Below are 19826 nucleotides of genomic sequence, written 5' to 3' on the forward strand. Positions count from 1 at the left end.
ATTTTGGATTTGGTGGTTTTCACTGTATTTTAAGCTGGTGTGTTTTTATCGAACTATCTAAATTAAAGTTGGGGACACATTTGCCACTTAAGAAGGACCTTCTGGAGCACCAGTATTGTGTTATACTGCAGTGGTCTCTGAAATGCTTGCACTGCTTTAAGCTGCCATTTTGGGAGTGGGACGGGCGGGAAGGAGAATGCACGGTATAGTTCTTGAACAGCATGACATTTAAATGCAGGCGCAAGAGTAAGGATCGTACAAAACTGGTTCTTTGAGATTTGTAGATATGATTAGTGTTCTTCAAAAATTTGATTTGGTGTTTTTTACTTTATTTTTAACCTGGGGTGTTTTTATCGACTTATCTAAATTAAAGTTGGGGTACAATTGGAGTACCAGTCGGTGTTGTACTATAGTGATCAGTGCACTGCTTGCAGTATTTTTAGCCACCCTTTTGGGGGAAGTGACAGGTTGGAAGGAGAGTGCACGGTCTAGTTCTTGGCCAGCATGACAGATTTAAAAGTGGGTTGGCCGCTGGTGCACCAAAGGCAAGCCCGTCTGCCCCTGCAGGTTAAGAGGGATGGAATAGAGATCAAATATTTGTATTTTAATTGCATATCAATTCGCAAACAATATATGGAAGTTTCGGATATTATTGATAGGACAAAGCCAGATCTTGTATTTATTACTGAAACATGGGTAGTGACCAACCATTCCGGGATTGTCCATTGCCATACCAGTTGACCATAAGGTATTCAAATGTGACCAAGCTGGGAAGATAGAGGGGTATTACAATTGGCTATAAAGACATTTTTGAATGTGTGAGTGTGAAGCACAACATGGGAGGTGACTGTGATTGTGAAATGCTAACTTTTAAAATCTTATTGAGCAATAGAGTAATTCTAGGAGGAGCCATTGTTGATATACATGCAGGAATAAAACTCACAGTTCGCTGCAAAGATGGCTGATAAACGTTCCCCAGTTTTATTAAAATGTAAATAATTTCTCCTTATAGGTGACTTTAATTTACATTTTGAGGATCAATTGCACAGTTTGAGCAGATCAATGGAAAACAAAATGAAGGTTATGCAGTTAAAACAGTAGATAGTGGATCCCACCCTTAAGGCAGGGCATACATTAACACTACTCTCTTCTAACTTAAATTTGATAGTGATTTAAGCAGTGAGGTGAGGCCAATGTATTGTGAATTTCTCTTTTTCCTTAGAGGGTGATATGACTGACAGTCAGATCTCCCCACCTGCTGTAAAGAGAATATGGAGGAAATTTAACCAAGCCCTTTCTACTGGCAACTTTAATCCCCCTGTGATTACGGAGGAGTGTTCTGTGGAAACAGCATCCATTGAGCTTGTACATGAGATATCTTTATCATTGGATGTCTGTGCTCCAATAAAGAAGGAGAAGTTGGCAAATAGACTAACTGAAAAGAGGTAAACCAGTGAATTGAGGGCTGTAAAAACAGATTGTAATGTTTTTGATAGCAAGTGACAGTGTACTAAAAGAACAGAGGACAGAGTGATCTATACAAATGCTCTTAAAGACTACTATACACAACTCAGACAAACCAAGTGCCAATACCTCATAAAAAGACTTAAATAGTAGTTCATCTAGGGAACTGCTTAAAATAGTTAGGGAATTTTCGCATGCAGTATCCCTGGATCAGACAGTTAAAGCCTCAGCATCCTTAGTGGGGAATTGGCTACATTTCTGAGTAATAAAATCATGACAATTTCTTTCGACTTTTGGTGATCAACCTTCCATAGAAGAGGAACAATTTAAGAATGCCAGACTACACCCAGCAGCTACGTCCAATTGGGGTAGGTTTGCTGTCAGTGGAAATGGTGGAGGAGATGATGGGGAAAGTGAAGTCAGGGGCCACATTGGACCCCGGTGCACACTTCATTTACTCCCTCTTAACACCCATACTTGCTCCTTATGTAGCAGGACTGCTGAATAAATCTTTGAAGATGGCTGCATTTGCCGTAGCCTGGCAAAAGGCCTTAGTGGTGCCACTGGCAAAGAAATCACACGTGGATGCCTCTACTGTATCTAATTATCGTCCCATGTCAATGTTATCCTATCTGGCTACGGTGTTGGAAATGTTAGTTTAGAATTGCCAACTAATCCAATATTTGGAGAGTAATAATCTGTTAGACCCTTCACAAACAGGATTCAAAGACAAAAACAGTATGGAGTCGATCTTACTGGTTGGTGTTGTACAGATGCAGGTCACTAGTAGATCAAGGTAAAGGAGCTGCACTAATTCTTTTAAATCTGTTGGCAGCTTTCTACACAGTACCCCTACAATGTTTGCTTCAAAGGTTGAATGAAATGTGACTGCACTCTTCCACTTTGCAGTGGTTTTGCCAACCAGGCTATATTATATTGTAAAAGAATCAAGAAAATCAGAATGAGTTGCCACACCTTTAATTTTTGGGCAGTGACCCATTGGAAAAATAATCTTCCCCCAAATCTAGGCCTATTGACTCGACATCATTGGTGGATAATAGGTGCCAACAGGCAGCAGGAAATATTCAGCGCAAGACATTCTCTCTCTTGATAAGATGAATTCCACGTACCCGCTAGGCAATTATGTCCACTCTCTAAGGGAACTGGTTAACCTGGTGGTTCTTAGCCAATTTTAAAACATTTAGAAGACAGTTTCCAATTTGGCCAGTGATGGCTTAGATCTGTTGAAGCAGATCCTAAAGTGTAGCTGGAATACCCGGTCTGTGGGGACTACTGTCACATTAGGCAACCATGTCTAGATGCACTCAACTTGTTCTTCGTGAGATGTCCATACCCTTCTGATTGACAGTACAACTGATGATGAGCTGATTTTCATAAAGACTCCTACCTATAAGGCTTCAGAAAATACAGTGATAAAGCCCCCTCACTGGTACTTGGCCCCACCAATCAAGCAGATCCACCAGCAATACATGAAATTCAGGGAGTATTCCAGAGCTTAGCAGCTCCAGCAAAAACAAATCTCCCAATTGGACCAGGGACCTCAGAGAATGTGCTGCTCCTTTTGTGGTAGGAGTAGATATAAGGGTCCCTATCACTAGTAGTTTCCACATTGTTCTCTGCCAGCTCTTTGCATCAAAACCTATTTGACTCTCCTCCCATTGCTATAACAATAAACAACCCCGGGTCTATTCAGCACAAATAATAGCGAGGGTTATATGTAAGAGGAAGGGTAAAAAATAGTATTTTCTCTCTACAGGGGAATAATCCCTTGAGGAGTAGAATTTATTGTTATAGTTACGTTTTTTGGGGAAACTCTCCTCGCAGGTCTTAAAAATTTTCCCCAGGACCCTAACCTATCAGTTGTATTTAGATCTCCCCCCATTGCACCATCTCACCAACCACCATCATAAACACCCTGAACATACAAGTGATTCTGGCCCAATGGAATCCCAGCCAAAGATAAGCCTGGCAGTCCAGGGTGAGGAGAGGATCAGACGATGAAGCATGCCACTGTGTGTGGGCAAAGGCTCAGCATCTTTTTAATCAACATTCTGGGTCCAGTCAGAATGAATACTCCAGGCCAGTATTTCTCTCGGTTACAGGTGGCATACTTTACATGGCGCACACAACTTATGATCAAACATACTTTTTGTTTCAGGAAAGGAAGGGTATGTTGCAGACCAAAAATATTTTAAATTGCTCTGACTCCTTCATTTAGTACATTTGGCATTTGATCCGCCTCATAGGATCATGGATATTCAGGAAATGATTCAGAGATTTCTAATTCAAATGCATCTCCTAGTGTTATAAGTCATATATATGATCAGCTTCATATTCTTGTCCATTCTGTTGCTTCTGTACACCACATGATAGATGATGACCCCTGCACTGGTCCCTGCCAAGGAAGTGGATCCAACAGTAAGAATGATTCTCAGCTCAGGTACATGTATTCCAGTTGACAGTTTGGACCAGCACTGGTTATGGATCTCTCCAATCTCAAGGTTTGTTGTCAATTCAAACTTTCTTAAGTGCAAGCTGCTATATACCTCCTCTCTGGGCTGGGTAATCCAGCTAAGTGACAGGATGGTACAGATGTATTATGTTCGACCATCATAAAGCAGTGTCTGTATATTAATTAGTTCTGAGTTGTGGGATGTCCGCATTGCCATTACAGCTTTTCTCACTTCCATACCAGGAAGTGCTATTCAGATATTTTTGTAAAACACCACCTTCATACATAATATTACTAGCAGGCAGGATGGGATTGTGTACCCCATGTTGGGAGGCAATTCTCTTTAAGGAACTGGATGTAGTGATAGGGAATATTCCTGATAGCAGGTTCCCTCAACACAACAGCGGCTCCTCTCAGTTGTATCTCATTGAATGGCCATGTGTGGAAACTACAGCCCAAAGCAACAGAGGTGATCTTTCCCAGACTGGTAATGTACATTCAGTTTTGTACATTACACTTTTTTCTGGATAGTTACCTGGGGGGTATCTTCAGTTTCATCTGGTCTTGGGCCTGTAGTTTATCTTTGCACCTATACCTCTTCTATTGAAAGTCTTGTGGAAGATGATAAAGGTTTGGGCACAGGTGATCCTGATCACCTTAGACACAGCATGAATGACTAAGTACACTAATCTGTTAACACTCCTCCTTGAGTTGCCTCTTCTTCGCCCACGCACTATGGACCATCTATTGCAGCAGAATGATCAGGTCCTCCACTCCAAACAGCAAATACAGTGGATGGACACTTGGAGATTGAGCAGAGCCAGCTAGAGTCCTTTCATCTCAGTGATGAAGATGAAGATGAAGCGGTCATCTTGGCTGTTAAAAAACTTGCTACTAAATCTATTTAAGTGGGTCACTCTGTAGTGCTGTGAGTTGGACTACTTTGATTACTTTAAACTTCAACTTCACAGCAAGAGCTAACAGTGTCTACAGTCAAGTTTTACATGCCTGCCCTGTCAACTTTCATGTATCTTTCAATTCTGCCATCATTTTTTAGGTCAATTTAGGCAGCATGTTTTCTGAAAGGTATGCTATACCTCTTTCCCTGTACTACTTGTCAGTGGGATTTACATCCTGTCTTGACTACTTTGATGGCATCCCCTTTCGTGTTGATGCACAGTTGTTTTTGAAGCACAGTTGTCCTGCTTCTTATTTTGAGTATAGCATTTCTAGTAGCAATAACTTTAGCTCATATTGTTGGAGAACTTTAGGTCCCTTAAATTTGTGTCCCTTTCGGTTATATATCCAAAAAGGTTGGACTGTGTTCCAGTCCATCTTTCCTGTTCAAGATGGTTTCAGACTTTTATATGGCCCAGTCTATCACTTTTCAAACTTTAATCTCTTCCTCTCATCCCATGGAGGAGCAGCGACTGCATAGACTGTTAGGTCCCCACATATGTGGTCTGATGTTTCTCGACCATACTCAACAGAAGAGAGTGGATGATCATCTGCTTATGTAGGTTGCCAGAGCCAAGGCAAGTCTGTGATCAAAAACACCATGTCTCATCAGGACATCCTCTGTATCAAAATCAGTTTCATCACGGCAGAGAAACACCCTCTAGGAGACATTTGTGCCCACTCCAATTGGACCATGACCGTTCTGACTGTTACCACCAAAGATGTTCTGATGGCTGATATCTACCAGGTGGCTACATTGTTATATCCACATACATTTGCTAACCATTACTACCTCCCAGCCCAAGCAAGAAATTATGGGTACATTGCCAGGACTGTGCTTCCAGACTTCTTTGATTAATCAACACTACTCATTCCCACCTCGCAGAAGGTCTTGATTTGGGATCATTCTTAAGGTGAAGAATGTTCAGGAAAAGGTAGTCATCAGAAGCAAGAGCTACTTAAGTTTCTTACAAATATTTCTGGAGAATACATATTCTTCCTGTTGATTCCTCAACACCATCCATCCTCCTCTGACCAGTTAGTGTCAAAAAGAAAAATATTTCAAGGTATTCGCATTAATTGTGAGTTGTATTTTTCAATGTAATTAAAGCTCTCATGTTTCTTGGCATGCCCTGCTGGGGGCACAAACGTTCAGAAACGTACACCAGCATACTGGTTGTAAACTATATATACACAGTTGACATCACGTTAGGTGGGCGGAGTCATGGCTGGAGCCTCTAGTTGCAAGTTCGTGGCATCGGATCTCATACCTTTTCCTGGCTATTTAGACATTTAGATTTTTAAAGATGAATAATTTGCACTAAAATGATGTATCCACCAGCAATTTTGCAACTGAAGGTACATACCTTTTACATCAGAGACATACATTTTATGAAACAAACAGAATGACAAGCAGATTTCATATGAGTTGGTCGACATCATCTGTTAAATCGAACGTGCATAAGGTAACTCAACAGTAGATCCAGGTGAGTGAGCGGCGTAAACCTATAACTGAAATCTATCAATTTTGCATGCCAGTATCCAACGTGTGACTGAATGTATTAAGATCACGGTGGGATGCTGATCTGTGGACACAACTTACCAATACACAAAAGAGTGCTGACCTGAACAGCCACTGAAAATGCTCAATGTAAATCCAATAATTACAAATGTGTTCATTCGGCCTACTTGGCACGTCTATTGTTACACACACTCATCTCTGAAATTTCTGATAAATTACCTGGGACCAGGCCTGAATCAGGTTCTTTTGTAGCTCTATGGTGGAGCTATGAGGTGTTGGGGAGCTTTTGGACGAAGGTGATAAGTATACTTTCTGATGTGTTAGGTTGAATGTTGATAGTGTCACCAATTGAAGCCTTCTTTGCATGTTCTCAATTACAAAAGTAACAAATTCATCACAAGGATGTGTTTATTTGGGATGTATGACGTTACAACGCATACTTTTACAACGCCTACCTTTACAACGCATTATTTACACCGCAACATCCATTACAACGCACACCATTACAACGCATGCCATTTCAACGAATTCTTTGAAACTACCTTTACAACGCATTCCACTACAACGCATACTACATTTAAAACGCATACCATTACAACGCATTACATTGCATTGCATGTAAGGTAAGTGTTGGATAGTGTAGGGGTAAAAATTACTATTCTAACTCCAGGGGGTGCAACAGTAGGGTAAGTGTTGGATAGTGTCGGGGTAAAAATTACTATTCTAACTCCAGGGGGTGCAACAGTAGGGTAAGTGTTGGATAGTGTAAGGGTACTATGTGTTGTAATGCTATGCGTTGTAATGGTATGCGTTGTAATGACTACGTTGTAATGGCATGCGTTGTCGTGGTGTGCGTTGTAGTGTCATGCGTTGTAATGACTGCGTTGTAAATGCATGCGTTGTAATGGATGTTGCATTGTAAACGTTTAGTTGTAATGGTAGTGCGTTGTAAAAGTTGCGTTGTAAAGGTTGTATACCGTTTATTTGAGAATGGTTTAGGTCAAGGGATGCATAGACTTGTGGTAGGTATGGGGGATGTAAAGTCAGCATTCATGATACGACTCTTGCTCACTGGACCATTTATCAGATAGGATGATTATCAGCAGTAGTAGGAATGTGAAATCACTGTTAAATAAATGATAATGCTATTGGGGTAAATATGACAGTGGACATTGATGAGAAGGAATAGTAGATTCAAAAGCTGCACTACATTAACTGCATGAGACCTGCAAATTTAAATGTGGAACCCTGATGAAAAACTCTGAAGAAGGATTTTGCAACGTTTATGTTTTGTTCCTAACTGTAAATCAAAAACGAGATTCATAGGAACAAATCAGTATTTCTTGTCCCTACAGCCAGCGTGGAGAAGTAGTGTTGCCATTACCAGCTTTGCCATTCCTTTGCCACCGATGTTGACCTTCACTTTTGTCCGCTGAGAGGGAGAGTGTGCAGCCGTCCTGCAGATGATGTGCGTGTTGTTTGCAGACAGAACATCACATGTACCCCCTGCGATGGTGACGTCAACATCCTCAGTATTCGAGCTGCAAAAATAAGGAACACTCTGACATCAACAGCGCTGAGCCTCTGAAATCACTGTACATCTTTTCACTGATGAAAAAGTGTCTCTTAATGCTCATATTTAAGAATCCATTGCTTTTCGGAGGAATTCTAAGGGTTTGAAACACGATTTTAAGACCAACAAAGCAGTTTGCATATTTGAATTGTCTGACTCAGTTTATTATGTAGAAAAGTTGTTCTTCCAAGAGGTCTCACTTTGAAACGTTTGACATGAAGCTGTCGTGTGGCTGTTATCCCGACTATTTTAAAGTACATGTTAAAAAAAAGCGATTACATCGGCCTGACAGTAACATATGTATGAACACTTTTTCCCATAGACATGGGTTTAACCCTTTGATGCCTCTGGCCCGCCTTAACCCTCAAAAAAATCACCCGAAACACACATGAAAGTGTTCGCAATGCTGCAAATTCAATGTGCAAAAAACATTTGTGACAGAGGTCCAGTTAGACCTGTCAGCCTTAAGGCAAAGCAGCATCTAAGCCTCCGGTTGAACCTCAGGCTGTCCCTCTTCAAGGGTGGTGAGAAATTCTTCTTTGATGTTAGCCAAGACTTATTCTCGGTCTCGAGAAGGTCTCAATCAAGACTGGTCATCACACAGGTGGAGGTTGTGCTACACTTTTGCAGCAGCTTTCTGAAGACTTCTCTTTCCTAAGATTTTGCTTGGATTTATTTAGTTGCTTATTTAATAAAAATGTTTTAGATATTGTTATCCAGACCTGAAAACAGGTTTTGGGGTATGTGCAGTCTCTATGGTCTCATTCATACACAAGCTGCAGTGGCAGGCCTGAAACATGTTTTAAGGGGATACTTAAGTTGATCAGATCTCTATACTGGGGGTGAATGTTTGATATTGTTCAACATCTCGTCCATCAATTGTTCCTTTTGCATTTGTCAGCCTAAGCGGGACTGGTATGCCCAGATGCAGGTCCCGTGCTTTCCATGTCACTGGAGTCAACCTAGCCTGGCTGAGGAGGGGTGAAACCCCGAAACTGGTCCTAGAATGCTGGTTTCCAGTCCAGGGAGGACCTGGCCTGGCAGCTCGGCCTGGACTGTTCCAAATGGGAATAGAGTCAAGCCTGATTTGCATATGACTGGGTTTAAATTGGAATGGCATGGGGAGCACAAAACGATGGATTTAGGCCCAGATATCTGTACGGGGGTGAATGTTTGATATTGTTTAATGTTCTGTCAATTGTTCTTTTTAAATGCCCACTAATAGCATTTGATTTACACGTCCTGGTAGATGGTATAACACTTTACTAGGGACGTATACGTAAATTAAATATACCAATCAATTGTAAGTCAATGTTACCATATTTTAGGTAGTGAGCATAAGCACCTTTAGCACTGGTTAGCAGTGGTAAAGTGCATTGTGTTCTGATGCTAAAAAAACAAACAAAAAAAAACTGGAACTTTGAAAGCAAAATGTTTGTGGGAAAACAAGTCAAAGGATATCAGTTCCAACAATTACGTTTCTTTAAATTGTTTGCCAGCACCCGGCGCCAAGTATTAATTTATGCAGCTGTTGAAAAAATAAATGGCAATGTCTTGAAACTGAGGAACCCTAACATCATATCAGTACAACTGAATATTTTATCGAATATGGCTCTTGGTAATATGGTTAAAGTCCACACATTATATCACATCTCACCAAAACTAGATGGTCTTTAATGACTACCAATTAGCTATCATGTGAATCCTTGTGATGCCCTATACCAACTCATCTGGAAAAAATACTGACATCACGCTACATGCAAGTTTATGAAGTAAGCTTATTAAAAACGTATGTGAACATTCAAAAAACTAATGACAGGAGACAGATATGTTACTGTGTTAAGAACTAAGTGAACAAGTTACTTTCCTTATTTTCCCTTCTGGTGCATGTTCTACAAGCCACAGATGAATCACCTTTAGAATATCCCCAGGCACCAGACTGAATCCATGGAAGTCTTCAGCAACGCTCCTTCATGCAGCCAAGTGGTGTCATGTGGCTCTGCGTTGTTTCTGTACTGCTCCAGAAGTGCTGTAGGTGAGCGGCGTATATAAGGGCCTGAAGAGGAGCTGTAAATAAGGGCTGCCTATACGAGCTGACATCAGTTTAAACTATCCTTCTACTTCCGCACCCTCAGTCGCAGAGAATAGAACGAATCGTCTGAGACAGTTTGATGATCTCTAAATTGGGACCTTTGTTTTAGATGTCCTAGAAGCCACTCGATGGAACGGGAAGACTGGCGAGCAAAGAGGAAACCACCAGAATGAGAATTACCAAAGGTAAGTAACTTGTTTTTCTATTCTTTTTTGCAAGACTTTTTTGTATTAGATTTTATTAGAAACAGCATACAGAACTGGGAAAGAGATACTCGCACATGAGCAATACCTATTACATCCAGGGCCGTCAGCTAAAGTTTGGTGGACAGTACAACAGACGTGCAGCCTGGTCTGAAAGGGCACATGAATACTAAGATAGGACAAGCATTTACAATGCAATGGTCTCGGCATCATTAAAGGTAGAGCTATTTGCATTGCTCATGACATTTCTTTTTTTTCTTTAAATCATAAATAAATGGCATTGTCATTTACATTACCAATACACAGCACTCTGCACTCAACAGCACACACCACTCTGCACCTGCACTCACTGCTCTGCACACTCACTCACACACACTCTGCACTCACTACTCTGCACTCACTACTCTGCACTCACTACTCTGCACTCAATACTCTACACACTCACTACTCTACACACTCACTACTCTACACACTCACTACTCTACACACTCACTACTCTACACACTCACTACTCTACACACTCACTACTCTGCACTCACTACTCTGCGCTCACTACTCTGCACTCACTACTCTGCACTCACTACTCTGCACTCACAACTCTGCACTCACAACTCTGCACTCTGCTCTCAATACTCTGCACTCACAACTCTGCACTCTGCTCTCAATACTCTGCACTCACAACTCTGCACTCTGCTCTCAATACTCTGCACTCACAACTCTGCACTCTGCTCTCAATACTCTGCACTCACAACTCTGCACTCTGCTCTCAATACTCTGCACTCACAACTCTGCAGTCTGCACTCTGCACTCTGCACTCTGCACTCTGCACTCACTGCTCTGCACTCACTGCTCTGCACTCACTGCTCTGCACTCTGCACTCACTGCTCTGCACTCTGAAATCACTGCTCTGCACTCACTGCTCTTCACTCACTGCTCTGGACTCTGAAATCACTGCTCTGCACTCACTGCTCTTCACTCACTACTCTGCACTCTGCACTCACTACTCTGCACTCTGCACTCACTACTCTGCACTCTGCACTCACTGCTCTGCACTCACTACTCTGCACTCACTACTCTACATTCTGCACTCACTACTCTGCACTCACTACTCTACACTCTGCACTCACTACTCTGCACTCACTACTCCGCACTCACTACTCTACACTCTGCACTCACTACTCTGCACTCACTACTCTGCACTATGCACTCACTACTCTGCACTCACAACTCTGCACTCACAACTCTTCACTCACTACTCTGCACTCACTACTCTGCACTCACTACTCTGCACTCTGCACTCACTACTCTGCACTCACTACTCTGCACTCACTACTCTGATCTCACTACTCTGCACTCACCACTCTGAACTCACTACTCTGCACTCACTACTCTGCACTCACCACTCTGCGCTCACCACTCTGCGCTCACTACTCTGCACTCACTACTCTGCACTCACTACTCTGCACTCAATACTCTGCACTCTGCACTCACTACTCTGCACTCTGCACTCACTACTCTGCACTCACTACTCTGCACTCTGCACTCACTACTCTGCACTCACTACTCTGCACTCTGCACTCACTACTCTGCACCCACTACTCTGCACTCACTACTCTGCACTCACTACTCTGCACTCTGCACTCACTGCTCTGAACTCTGCACTCACTGCTCTGCACTCTGCACTCACTGCTCTGCACTCTGCACTCACTGCTCTGCACTCTGAAATCACTGCTCTGCACTCTGCACTCACTGCTCTTCACTCCCTACTCTGCACTCTGCACTCACTACTCTGCACTCTGCACTCAGTACTCTGCACTCAGTACTCTGCCCTCACTACTCTGCACTCACTACTCTGAACTCACTACTCTGCACTCTGCACTCACTACTCTGCACTCTGCACTCACTACTCTGCACTCTGCACTCACTACTCTGCACTCACTACTCTGCACTCACTACTCTGCACTCACAACTCTGCACTCACAACTCTGCACTCACAACTCTGCACTCTGCTCTCACTACTCTGCACTCACTACTCTGCACTCACTACTCTGCACTCATTGGTCTGCACTCACTGGTCTGCACTCACTGGTCTGCACTCACTACTCTGCACTCACTACTCTGCACTCACTACTCTGCACTCACTACTCTGCACTCACCACTCTGCACTCACCACTCTGCACTCACCACTCTGCACTCACTACTCTGCACTCACCACTCTGCACTCACCACTCTGCACTCACTACTCTGCACTCACTACTCTGCACTCACTACTCTGCACTTACTACTCTGCACTCTGCACTCACTACTCTGCACTCTGCACTCACTACTCTGCACTCACTACTCTGCACTCACTACTCTGCACTCACTACTCTGCACTCACTACTCTGCATTCACTACTCTGCACTCACTACTCTGCACTCTGCACTCACTACTCTGCACACTCACTACTCTGCACTCACTACTCTGCACTCACTACACTGCACTCACTACTCTGCACTCACCACTGTGCACTCACCACTCTGCACTCACCACTCTGCACTCACCACTCTGCACTCACTACTCTGCACTCACTACTCTGCACTCACTACTCTGCACTCACTACTCTGCACTCTGCACTCACTACTCTGCACTCTGCACTCACTACTCTGCACTCTGTACTCACTACTCTGCACTCTGCACTCACTACTCTGCACTCACAACTCTGCACTCACCACTCTGCACTCACCACTCTGCACTGACTACTCTGCACTCACTACTCTGCACTCACTACTCTGCACTCACTACTCTGCACTCGCTACTCTGCACTCACTACTCTGCACTCTGCACTCACTACTCTGCACTCTGCACTCACTACTTTGCACTCGGCACTCACCACTCTGCACTCACTACTCTGCACTCACTACTCTGCACTCACTACTCTGCACTCTGCACTCACTACTCTGCACTCTGCACTCACTACTCTGCACTCACCACTCTGCACTCACTACTCTGCACTCACTACTCTGCACTCACTACTCTGCACTCACTCACTACTCTGCACTCACTCACTACTCTTCACTCACTCACTACTCTGCACTCACTACTCTGCACTCACTACTCTGCACTCACTACTCTGCACTCTGCACTCACCACTCTGCACTCACTACTCTGCACTCACTACTCCACTCTGCACTCACCACTCTGCACTCACTACTCTGCACTCACTACTCTGCACTCACTACTCTGCATTTACTCACTACTCTGCACTCACTACTCTGCACTCACTACTCTGCACTCACTACTCTGCACTCACCACTCTGCACTCACCACTCTGCACTCTGCCCTCACTACTCTGCACTCTGCACTCACTACTCTGCACTCTGCACTTACCACTCTGCACTCACTACTCTGCACTCACTACTCTGCACTCACTGCTCTGCACTCACTACTCTGCACTCTGCACTCACCACTCTGCACTCACTACTCTGCACTCACTACTCTGCACTCACTACTCTGCACTCACTCACTACTCTGCACTCACTCACTACTCTGCACTCACTACTCTGCACTCACTACTCTGCACTCTGCACTCACTACTCTGCACTCACTCACTACTCTGCACTCACTCACTACTCTGCACTCACTACTCTGCACTCACTACTCTGCACTCTGCACTCTGCACTCACCACTCTGCACTCACCACTCTGCACTCACTACTCTGCACTCACTCACTACTCTGCACTCACTACTCTGCACTCACTACTCTGCACTCACTACTCTGCACTCTGCACTCACCACTCTGCACTCACCACTCTGAACTCTGCACTCTGCACTCACCACTATGCACTCACCACTCTGCACTCTGCACTCATTACTCTGCACTCTGCAATCACCACTCTGCACTCTTCACTCATTACTCTGCACTCTGCACTCACTACTCTGCACTCACTACTCTGCACTCACTACTCTGCACTCACTACTCTGCACTCACTACTCTGCACTCTGCACTCACTACTCTGCACTCACTACTCTGCACTCACTACTCTGCACTCACTACTCTGCACTCACTACTCTGCACTCACTACTCTGCACTCACTACTCTGCACTCTGCATTCACTACTCTGCACTCTGCACTCACTACTCTGCACTCTGCACTCACTACTCTGCACTCACTACTGTGCACTCTGCACTCACTACTCTGCACTCTGCACTCACTACTCTGCACTCTGCACTCACTACTCTGCTCTCACTACTCTGCACTCTGCATACTCACTCTGCACTCTCACTCTGCACTCACACTATGCACTCACACTCTGCACTCACACTCTGCACTCACACTCTGCACTCACACTCTGCACTCTGCACTCACCACTCTGCACACTCACTCTGCACTCACTACTCTGCACTCACTACTCTGCACTCTGCACTCACTACTCTGCACTCACTACTCTGCACTCACTACTCTGCACTCACTACTCTGCACTCACTACTCTGCACTCACTACTCTGCACTCTGCACTCACCACTCTACACTCACTACTCTGCACTCTGCACTCACTACTCTACACTCACTACTCTGCACTCTGCACTCACCACTCTGCACTCACCACTCTGCACTCACCACTCTGCACTCACCACTCTGCACTCACTACTCTGTACTCTGCACTCACTACTCTGCACTCGCTACTCTGCACTCTGCACTCACTACTCTGCACTCTGCACTCACTACTCTGCACTCTGCACTCACTACTCTGCACTCACTACTTTGCACTCTGCACTCACTACTCTGCACTCTGCACTCACTACTCTGCACTCACCACTCTGCACTCACCACTCTGCACTCACCACTCTGCACTCAACATTCTGCACTCACCACTCTGCACTCACCACTCTGCACTCTGCACTCACTACTCTGGACTCACTACTCTGCACTCACTACTCTGCACTCACTACTCTGCACTCACTACTCTGCACTCACTACTCTGCACTCACTACTCTGCACTCTGCACACTCACTCTGCACTCTGCACACTCACTCTGCACTCTGCACTCACACTCTGCACTCTGCACTCACACTCTGCACTCTTCACTCTGTACTCTGCACTCTGCACTCTCCACTCTGCACTCACCACTCTGCACTCACCACTCTGCACTCTGCACTCACTACTCTGCACTCACTACTCTGCACTCACCATTCTGAACTCACCATTCTGCACTCACCACTCTGCACTCACTACTCTGCACTCACTACTCTGTACTCTGCACTCACTACTCTGCACTCTGCACTCACTACTCTGCACTCTGCACTCACTACTGTGCACTCACTACTCTTTACTCACTACTCTGCACTCTGCACTCACTACTCTGCACTCTGCACTCTGCACTCACTACTCTGCACTCACTACTCTGCACTCACTACTCTGCACTCTGCACTCACTACTCTGCACTCACTACTCTGCACTCACAACTCTGCACTCACTACTCTGCACACTCACTCTGCACACTCACTACTCTGCACTCTGCACTCTGCACTCTGCACACTCACTACTCTGCACACTCACTACTCTGCACACTCACTACTCTGCACTCACTACTCTGCACTCACTACTCTGCACTCACTACTCTGCACTCTACACTCACTACTCTGCACTCACTACTCTGCACTCACTACTCTACATTCACTACTCTGCACTCACTACTCTGCACTCACAACACTGCACTCACTACTCTGCACACTCACTCTGCACACTCACTCTGCACACTCACTACTCTGCACACTCACTCTGCACTCTGCACTCTGCACACTCACTACTCTGCACACTCACTACTCTGCACACTCACTACTCTGCACACTCACTACTCTGCACTCACTACTCTGCACTCACTACTCTGCACTCTGCACTCACTACTCTACACCCACTACTCTGTACTCTGCACACTCACTCTGCACTCTGCACCTCACTCTGCACTCACACTTTGCACACTCACTCTGCACTCACTACTCTGCACTCTGCACTCTGTACTCTGCACTCACTACTCTGCACTCTGCACTCACTACTCTGCACTCACTACTCTGTACTCTGCACACTCACACTCTGCACTCACTACTCTGCACTCTGCACCCACTACTCTGCACACTCACTCTGCACACTCACTCTGCACTCACTACTCTGCACTCACTACTCTGCACTCACTACTCTGCACTCACTACTCTGCACACTCACTCTTCACACTCACTCTGCACTCACACTCTGCACTCACTACTCTGCACTCTGCACACTCACTCTGCACTCACACTCTGCAACCTCACTCTGCACTCACTACTTCACACTCTGCACTCAGCGCACTCTGCACTCACACTCACCTTCTGCCTCACATAGGGATGAAGTGAGCGCAGTAGGCGTGAAGGTCGCCAGGGGCATGCACACCTGCACAGCAGTGCGCCGCCCCTGCCCGAGAGGACCAGGAGCCCGCACGGTGTGGACCGGCCCGAGGCCCGATGCAGGCCGCAGTTACAGCGACCTCATGGATGGCGGACGCTTCGGATCTGCAGGGTGCTCCCAGAGTCGAGGGATCTCATTCAGTTCTGCATTCTTATCCGAGAAGCCCCCGCGGTGGCAGCAGACGTTCAGGAGTGGCGGCTGAGGCCGCTGATGCGGTAAGTGGGGCTTAATTGTGGGGGAGAGGCGGCGGCGTGTGTGTGTGTGGGGGGAAGGGCGGCGGCGGCGGTGTGTGTGTGTGTGCTGTGTGTATGCGTGTTTGTGAGTGCCTTTGGCCTTCAGTAACGCTGTGTTTGTGCGCATGCGCGCAAAGCGCGTCCACATACCCTAAGCGGCTGGTGCACCTGTCTGTCTCCCTTGGGAGGCATTTTAACAACAATAGGTCTCGCTGCCGAGATCTAATAAAACAAGTGTAACAAATCGGTCACACCCATTCAGCAGGGTAGAGGTAAGGTGTAGTTTGTGTGAGGGGGGTTGAGTCATTTGGAGGACACTTTCGTAAAGGTATTACTAAACAATGGTGTATCTGCTCAGTGTCATTTACAGACATCACATTTTCAATTGAAATGACCAATAAATTTGCATAGACGTACAGTTGTATTGATAAAACCATATATAAAGCACAAATGATAATAGTGGAAAACGGGTTTCAGTGTATATTCATCATTTGCGTATCACCAAGTGTCTCGGTTCGTTTTGATCATATTAAAATCTTTGTTCCATTACACTTCACAACTATAAAAATGTGCCTCATTTGAGCTTTCCTTGCTGCTAGTGTATCGTGAAATAATGGTACAGTCCATTTACAGATATTTAAATCTTGTTGCAAGTTAGGAAAAAAATGGGCACCCTACCGCCTTTCCTTTCATACTCCCTATACCACAGCAATATTGTGACATAGGTCACTTTATAAAATCTTTTCAGTTTGCAGTCATAAGATGATAAGTAAAAATCAATATCCCTTTTACAAAAATGAGAAGCATTTTGTCAGAAGACATAACCTGACATTTGACCCCTATCTTTGAACGCTTTGCAAATGCAACAAGATAAAAGCTAAATGTAAAGGCATGTTTAGCGTTCATTCACTTTCGGAAATCCAGCATGCTTATTTTGGGGGTGCTGTAACACCACCCTGACGGCTTTGCTATCAGAGAATCGTCTCCCTAAAGTAAGTGCTGTGGACCCGCTATCAACCACTGGCACAAAGTAGGGACTGGCACTGTAACAGGTAACCTGTTGCTTCATAAAAGTGCCAATACTCTACCATAAGAAGTAAGAAGCCTACGCAGAAGTGTGTGCGTCTTGCCAGTCAAATTAAAGGAGGACAGGTAATCATCACCTGACAGTACCTACGCAGTTATCGTGCTATGATAGGACCACGGTCTACAACTCCGACCTTGAGTATAATGATGACTAATAGTTGAACTTGCGGCGAAATTCCGTTTCTTAACGAAGGTACCGCACTGCCCTCTGCAGGAAACATTCAACAGGCCAGCGTGCAGCCAAAGCCCAATCTTAAACAAGCCGTGAGCGCTCACGTCCCGAAACCGGAAGTTCGGGAGCGTCACGGTTGTCTCGCGGTGGCTGCAGAAGTCAGGAGGGGCGACTGAGGACGTCGATGCGGTGAGTGGGGATTCGTTGTAGGGGGGGCGGGTGTGTGTGTGTGTGTATGCATGTATGTATGTATGTGCATGTGTGTATATGTGCATGTGCGTGTCTGTGTGTGTGTTCAGGGGGGCTGCGTGCGTGATTGAGAGAGGCGCTGTGTGAATGTTGGACAGACAGGAGATGTGCACGGCGCCGGGAGGCTGGGCATGCGCGTCCATGATGTTAAATCGACGCGCGTGCCCAGATCTGTCTCCCTTGAGACCGAACTCGGCTGCAATAGGTCTCGATGCCGAGACCTACAAAAAGAGGTGTCCAATGTCCTAGATTTGGTTCTCCGGGCAATGCAACTGTAGGGGATTTATCCCCTCACGTGGAGATTGCCCTTTTGGAATGCTCTAAGGAAGGGAAAGGGTTGCAGGGGCATGTTGGAAGTGAGGAGCAAAGTGGAATCTCTTCGGGAATGGCAGCGGTCGTCCAACAGGAATGGTAGTTGAGTGACCTCTGGCCCACACTAAGCAAACCTGCCTATGGGAGACAGGCGCTGAACTGGTATGTGTCAGAGCATAGGAGACGGAAAAAGGTGGGTAGGGCAATGGAAGTGTTAACATGGCGTCACCCAAATGGGTCAAGTTAGGGAGGAAGGGGCCCCACACTGCCTCGAAGTTGTGCAACTGAACGTTTATTTTAGATGTGATTAGTAGCAACTAGGAGAAGTTCAAGCCTCCATTCAGCATGAGGGCAGAGTGGGTTACCACCAATGGCGAAGAATGCAGAGTTTAGCCTTGGCTAAGGAGGCAGTCAAATATATATGCTTGTGGGCATCAGGTCGGGAAGGTCTGAGACGTTGTAGAGGAGGGCTAGATAGGGGGACAGCAGGATTGTTGCTCCATTACATCTCCTGAGTAGGTCCTACACTTGATCCAAAAAGTTTGAAAGAGCCAGGCAGGATCATAAAATTTGGTCCTGGTCACAGCAATCCGCATTAAAACAGATGTTGTGGGGCAGTAGCTTTGTCCATCTGAGTTTTTACATGGGGACCAGTACCAGTTGTTGAAGATCCTGAAATACAAGAATTTCAGGAGGGATTTTCGGAGAACTCTGTCGTGGTCGAGGAGTATGGTGCCCAGTCATCAGGCTCATAGGCTTTCTCTAGGAGTGGTTGCAAGTATAATCTAGTCACAGTAAGGGTCAGAAGGGAATAGAGAATTTTTATGAGAACCCAATAAAGACCAGACACCACTCCCTGATATTGACCCAGGGCCCGTAGGTAACCAAGGAGGGGGGATTGGGGTAGATCCATGGGGGGAGGGCCAGAAGTGGTTCCAGTGCAGTGAAACAACTGACAATAGTACCAAAGGTCACTGGTCGAGAGCCCAAATTCAACAAGCATTTACAATGCTATAGGTCTCGCATTTGCGTGAGTTTGTTATTGGCATTGTAAATGATAATGCCTTTTA

The 19826-nt window shown here is 45.4% G+C and overlaps 1 protein-coding gene across 1 annotated transcript in view; it reads right to left on the minus strand.

Moving 5' to 3' along the window:
- LOC144827999 (fibrocystin-L-like) overlaps positions 1-19826 on the minus strand; it is a 1093512-nt gene that overhangs the window by 366905 nt on the left and 706781 nt on the right. The window contains exon 43 of the mRNA XM_078686146.1: positions 7801-7957. Coding sequence (XP_078542272.1) covers positions 7801-7957 — 157 coding nt within the window. The remainder of the gene's footprint in view (positions 1-7800; positions 7958-19826) is intronic.

The sequence above is a fragment of the Lissotriton helveticus genome, chromosome 4_1 (genome assembly GCF_964261635.1).
Source record: "Lissotriton helveticus chromosome 4_1, aLisHel1.1, whole genome shotgun sequence".
NCBI classification, from domain to species: Eukaryota; Metazoa; Chordata; class Amphibia; order Caudata; family Salamandridae; genus Lissotriton; species Lissotriton helveticus.